At 39.3% G+C, this 6,203-nt stretch overlaps 1 protein-coding gene across 1 annotated transcript; it reads left to right on the forward strand.

Moving 5' to 3' along the window:
• Positions 1-28: 28 nt before the first annotated feature.
• CAV2 (caveolin 2) lies at positions 29-6,195 on the forward strand. The gene is made up of 2 exons (XM_008066337.2): positions 29-420; positions 5,600-6,195. Exons 1-2 carry the CDS (start codon positions 332-334, stop codon positions 5,748-5,750), a joined length of 240 nt encoding a protein of 79 aa, XP_008064528.1. The 5' UTR covers positions 29-331; the 3' UTR covers positions 5,751-6,195.
• Positions 6,196-6,203: the final 8 nt, after the last annotated feature.

The following is a 6,203-nucleotide window of genomic DNA, read 5'->3' on the forward strand; positions in this document are numbered from 1 at the left end:
GTCAGCCCCGCAGGGTCTGGAGCCCGCGTCCTCCCTCTGTCCCACCTGCCGGCAGGCCACCTACGTCGCCAGGAATTCTTTGCCAAATTCCTGTGCGCCCCCCGTGACCCTAAGAGACGGTGGGGACACCCCAGCCACGTACTTCCTTCTTGCTTTCCCGGCCCAAGCGCTCCCGCTTTCCGGGGCGTCGGGGTGGGTGACACTTCGGGGTCCCCGCGTCTTGTCTCCGCAGCTGGGCTTCGAGGATGTGATCGCAGAGCCGGTGACGACGCACTCCTTCGACAAAGTCTGGATCTGCAGCCATGCCCTCTTTGAGATCTGCAAATACGTGATGTACAAGTTCCTGACGGTGTTCCTGGCTATCCCCCTGGCCTTCGCCGCGGGAATCCTCTTTGCCACCCTCAGCTGTCTGCACATCTGGTGAGAAAGGGCACACCCGGGTGGACCCCGGCTTTCTGAAACGTAGCCGCGTTCGTTGCCACCTGCCCCCTGCCCTCCGGTGTCCCAGGCCGGTTGCAGGGGAAGAACGCGCGTCAGTTGCCCAGGCAGTAGCAAGAATGGAAGGCCTTGAAAGGCCGAGTCTTTCTGTCTCTAGAATAACAGTTTGGACTTGGAGCTTACACAGAAGAAGGAATGGCCGTTTTTCCTTGGGTGTGATTTTCCTTCGCGTTCATGAGGCTGAGCTGAGTATGGAGGTGGAGACCTGGAAGCTGTGCTTTCTGCCACAGGCTTCTCCCATGGGTCCCTGTTGTGACTTGTCCCTGTGGTGCTGGGCAGGGCTCTTGTTTCTTTCGTTACTTTTTATTCAGTCACTACGTGTGCTTGAGGTAAAACAAAAGCGGTCTCTGAGTAGAATGCAACTGGCAACACAATTGAATGGGGCTGGCTGTGAGGGTGTCCCTGGCCAATAGCAAGGATGGAACCAAAAGAGATAGGAGGTGTATGCAGTTAAGGTGAGGGCCCCTCAGCACAAATGAATGAAAGCCCGAGATTCAGGATAGTGAATAAGAAGACCTCTAAATTACTCTTTCACTGATGAGACAAATAGGGGTGGCATCTAGTTCAAGGAAAAAGGAATATGGAACCCCATTGGACATCGATATGATGTCTTGAGTAACTTTCTCCACAATCAAAATGCATCATAAAACTTTGGAGAACGCTTTTAAGCATTAAACATTTTTTAAAGGAAAATGTCTTATTTTACCTGGAAGTTTTGTTGTTGTTGTGTTAAAAAATATCCACTTTAATCTGAGAGGAAGAATATTCAGATCATCCCCTGTATCACAACCGTTGACAATCTAGTGCTTCTGGTTAGTCCTGGTGAGATGAACCAATTGATATGATATTGCCATACCCTGATTCATGGTCAGCGTTCATTGTTGGAAGTTATCAAATGATTCATCATGCCCCCTTATCATTTGACGCTTAATTTCTTAAGGTAGTTAGCTAGCTAGTTAAACAAACTAAATTTATTGAGTGCTTAGTTTGTGCTGGGCACTGGGCTCAGGATAAATGAGACATACGATCTGCCTTCAGCTTACAGCCTGTCAAGGCAGCTGGTTCTCTACAGAGATAGGTGCTGAGAAAACACAGAATGGAGGTGGCTTTGTAGAAGAAAAGAGGTCTAAAAAGTAGAAGAGTCACAAAAAACAATAGATTTAATTTGATCAGGAAGGGTTGTAAACAATTAAACTATGTTGAAAGTGCCAGAAAATTGTCAGAGAAATGAAAATGCTTACCTTTGTACATATCAGAGTCACAAAGGTTAGATGTGTGGTTATATAGTTATCTTGTGTTCTGACATTCACACATGGATTTTTTTTTAAAGAAGCCTAAGTCAGCACAAAAAATTTGGGATTCCTAATTAACTAAAAACCTCTATGTCTAACCTCTATGTCAATTTTCTCACTTTCAAAAATATGAAACAGACCAGGCATAGTGGCTCACGCCTATAATCCCAGCATGTTGGGAAGCCGAGTCAGGGGTAATGTTTTAGCCCGGAAGTTCCAGACCAGCCTGGACAACATAGTGAGACCTCATCTCTACAAAATGTAAAAAAATTAGCCAGCCATGGTGGCGCGCACCTATAGTCCCATCTACTCAGGGGGCTGAGGCAGGAGGATCACTTAAGCCCAGGAAGCTATCTGTCTATTCATCCATCCATCCATTCATCCATCTATCCATCTATCTGTGAAACACTGAGTTGCATTTTGTAAAATGCTGCATTTTGTAAAATGTTGCATTTTGTGAAATGCTGGCTATGAAACTATTTGGAAATCCAAAGTGCTTTATTTCTAGTGAACAAAGCTAGGATTCCCCAAAGCTTTTATAAAACAATTTGAAAAAGGTTTTTTATTTACTAGATGATGGGAAAATGTAAGTAAAACTAGAATTAACCACATATTGCCTCTTTCCAGCTGGCTCTTCTGAGAACAGAAAACATTCTTATGTTCTGCTTCAACTGGTGAATCATCAACCCACCTTCTTTTTAGCCACATAAAATGTATTATTTAACTTCACCTTGTTTTTTCCAATTACATTCATGTGGGACATTAATATTAACTGTCATGCATATGTCATCAGGCAGCTGTGATTGCAGTGGAGGAGTCATTTCAAACAAGAATGCTCAGAAGTTCGTTTGTTGCCTTAATAAAATAGGTTTATCATTAATAGATTACATTCCTGGGTCACAATAATAACAGATCAAGGAAAGACCTTAGAGGAGAACAAACCCATTTTGGGAAGCATTTTTTTTTTTAATATATATATATATATTAAGCAGGGATTTGTTTATTGTTTTACCAAGAAGTTGGCAGTTGGGGTAAGGTGGGATTGGCAGTAGTGGGAATCTGCCGGGGGCAGGGGGCAGTGGGAAGGGGCACACCTCATCACCTAGAGTACCTGCATAATGAACATTTGTATACCTAACCCTGAATTGTACCCACATCTTTAAAATTAAAAAAATTTTAAAAAAAGAAGTTGGTAGTGACCAAAACTATGAAAATACGCAGTAATGGAATGTTGAAACAAGTAACAATGTCATGATAATTCTGATTTTAGACTCTTTAAACAAACAAATAATAACAGCGACAACAACAAAACCCAGGGATCTGGTGATGTGGACAGTATAGGTCATTACAGGCCAGTGATTTGGTTTGATTCCACACCACAGTCAGACAGAGATGGCTGCTGTTTGTCAAATAGAGGTTATTGGTCATAAGTGAATCATAACTAAAGAAACGCAACTTGTACCTCTTATTTTTGCTGCGATACAAAGCAAATAGATGATCAACTGATGAAAGTGCTATAGCAGCAATCATGTATCTAGAAGACATTGTTAACACAGAAAGTTGCAATGTCAATGCAGTCTGCATGACACGATGGTTACAACAAAGCTAAATAAAAAGTCTCTGTCCTAGGGCTTTATTATCTAATAGAGGAATATATAACCTTATACATATGTAAAGTGTTTAGTTGGCCACTTTAAAAGCCTCAACCAAATTGTAGGTCACTCTGAATTGCTCAGACTTTCAGAAGAGAAACTATTTGTAAAGTTGAGAGCCCAACTTAAGTTTGATATCAGAAAATTGTTGGATTCTCTCCTCCAAAGTGAGAGAACAACTTAAAGAAAATAAAATTAAAATGAATTCCCCCACGCCCTATGAGCTGAGTCCTCAAATGTGGGTAACTGAACTTTGCTGAACTGGAAGATCCACTTTTGTCATACTTAATCCCCTTTTAGAGCATAAATACTTAAGGAGCTATGGGGCTAAAAAATTTCTGAGTCTAGAAAGGAGAGGAAAGTGCATTATATTCTAAGTGAATTGATTTGATTAGGAAACTTTCTGATCTAAACCTCAACCTTGTAGTATTTGAGGCTATTTTGTTATAGTTGTTTTCATTATATATTCTGACTTCAAAATCCATCTATTTATTATACATTATCATAACAGCATCATATGGACATTTTAGGGGTGCATAGTAAATGTCAATCTTTATTGCAAGTTCTGTAAGTCCTTAAAGATATTAAATTAAAGATGTTGTCACTTTAATTTGTAGTGATGTGCCCAAGGCCACATATCATGTGAAAAATATAATGGAATAAGAAGCCAAAAGTTAGCATCATTCAGTTTTTCTCTGAAACACTCAGTAATTGATTTTCTTATAAAAGTGCTTTATGTATCTAACACTTGGAATAAAACACAAGATTAAAGTAATCTGTGTAGATATTCAGTATGAATAATTCTATATTCTAGAAATATATCAATCAGATAGTTGCCTAATCATTCTTTCACTTTGGACTAAGTACAAGCAGACCTGTATTTAAGTCACATTTTAACAGCAAATCAAGAAAATCAACCTATTCCCCTATGCCCACCAAGGTGATAAAGTTTCCATTGAGGCTACCATCTGTGCCTAAGAATTCACAACCTCTTTTGAGCTCAAAGAGCATTACTACAACAAAGAGCATTATTGGAAGGAGTGCATAGAAAATTAACCATCCAGGGAATAAAAGTATATGCAGTTATTTTAAGAAAAGGCATACAAAAAATAATAATTTCAGTATAAACTTGGGATCTTTTTGTCTGAGATCTAAGATCAATTACAGGGTTTACTATATTCTATTCAGCCCTTTTCAGTGTGTACAATTACTATGACAAATTAATAATATAAATTATCAATAATATGAAGCATAACAGAATGATAAATGTATTTCAACTCAAAATTACTAAGGATCAAAATGACTAAGTTTCAAGATTTAAGGTCATCACTTAAAAAAAAAACTTATAGTGGAAACACAGAAATACAAGCATCTGTTTATGATACCTTTTGATATATGTGAGGATTAAGAAGTTTGTTTAGGCCAGGCTTGGTGGTTCAGCCTGTAATCCCAGCACTTTGGGAGGCTCAGGTGAGTGGATTGCCTGAACCAGCAGGTTCAAGACCAGTCCAGCAACTTGGCAAGACCTCATCTCTACAATAAATAAAAAATTGGCTGGGCATGGTAGCGTACGCCTAAAGTTCTGGCTGCTTGGAAGGCTGAGGCAGAAGGATCTCCTGAGCCCAGCTGGTAGACGCTGGGGTGGCCGTGAGCGTGCCACTGTACTCCAGTCTGGGCGATGGGAGTGAGACTCCAACTCAAAAAAAAAAAATGTGTTTAAGTACTTTAGAAACACAAAGAGGAAGTATCCAACCAACCTATCCTGGTCCAGGGGAAGGGACATGGAACAGGCAACAGGAAAGGCTAAAAGGAAGTAAAGCCTCAGGAAAATATGAAGAGTTAGACAAGTTAATGTTTAGGGATAGAGGTCAGGTAGATAAATATACAGTTTTGTATATTTTTTGTTTTAATGTTTCAGATAGCATGCCACTAGTAGAAAGAATATTAATATTTATCATCTACATTCCTCTTCATTTTTTTAAGCAATGTATCTTTTGTGTATCTTATCACTGTGGTGGTCATTGTTCGTTTCTTTGCTTCAAATGTTCAACCAAATATAATTAGGTCATTAGTGTATCTTTTCGTTCATGTACAAGAGTCAGCAATGTTATTTGGTAACAATAACAATCCTTACACATCTCTCTTCCTCCATTCCAGGATTGTAATGCCTTTTGTGAAGACCTGCCTAATGGTTCTGCCTTCAGTGCAGACAATATGGAAGAGTGTGACAGATGTGCTCATCGCCCCATTGTGTACAAGCATAGGACGAAGCTTCTCTTCTGTCAGTCTGCAACTGAGCCGCGACTGAGCACTTAAACCCCAGGTCTGGAGATTTGGATGTTGTAATGCTTCCTTGTTGTTGTAACACAAAAGCACTATTGTTCTGTTCATTTCCCAACTGTTCTAATTAAGAAAACTAAGATGAGCAACCACATTTAGACATGTTTATTGGCAGATTTTTTCAAATAATGTTTTTCTAATTAAAAGTGAAGAATTTCATCTCTAATCTCATAACTAGAATTATATAGTAAGTTGGCAACACTTAATTTTTAAAGGCAGTTTTTGCTTTAGTACAAAAGTATATACTGTGTAATGATGAATTTATAATGATCAAGAGACAGTTTTCTCCAAACACTACAATAGTTTTGTGCACAAGTGCTCATAAAAATATGGGGATTTCTTTGTTTGTTTTTCACTCTGGTAGTAACACTTTTTAAATTACCTTTTCAGATATAGTCATAAGGATACTTAGAGAAAAAAA

Source organism: Carlito syrichta, unplaced genomic scaffold (assembly GCF_000164805.1).
Source record: "Carlito syrichta isolate Samal-C Ts95f unplaced genomic scaffold, Tarsius_syrichta-2.0.1 Scaffold308881, whole genome shotgun sequence".
NCBI lineage: Eukaryota > Metazoa > Chordata > Mammalia > Primates > Tarsiidae > Carlito > Carlito syrichta.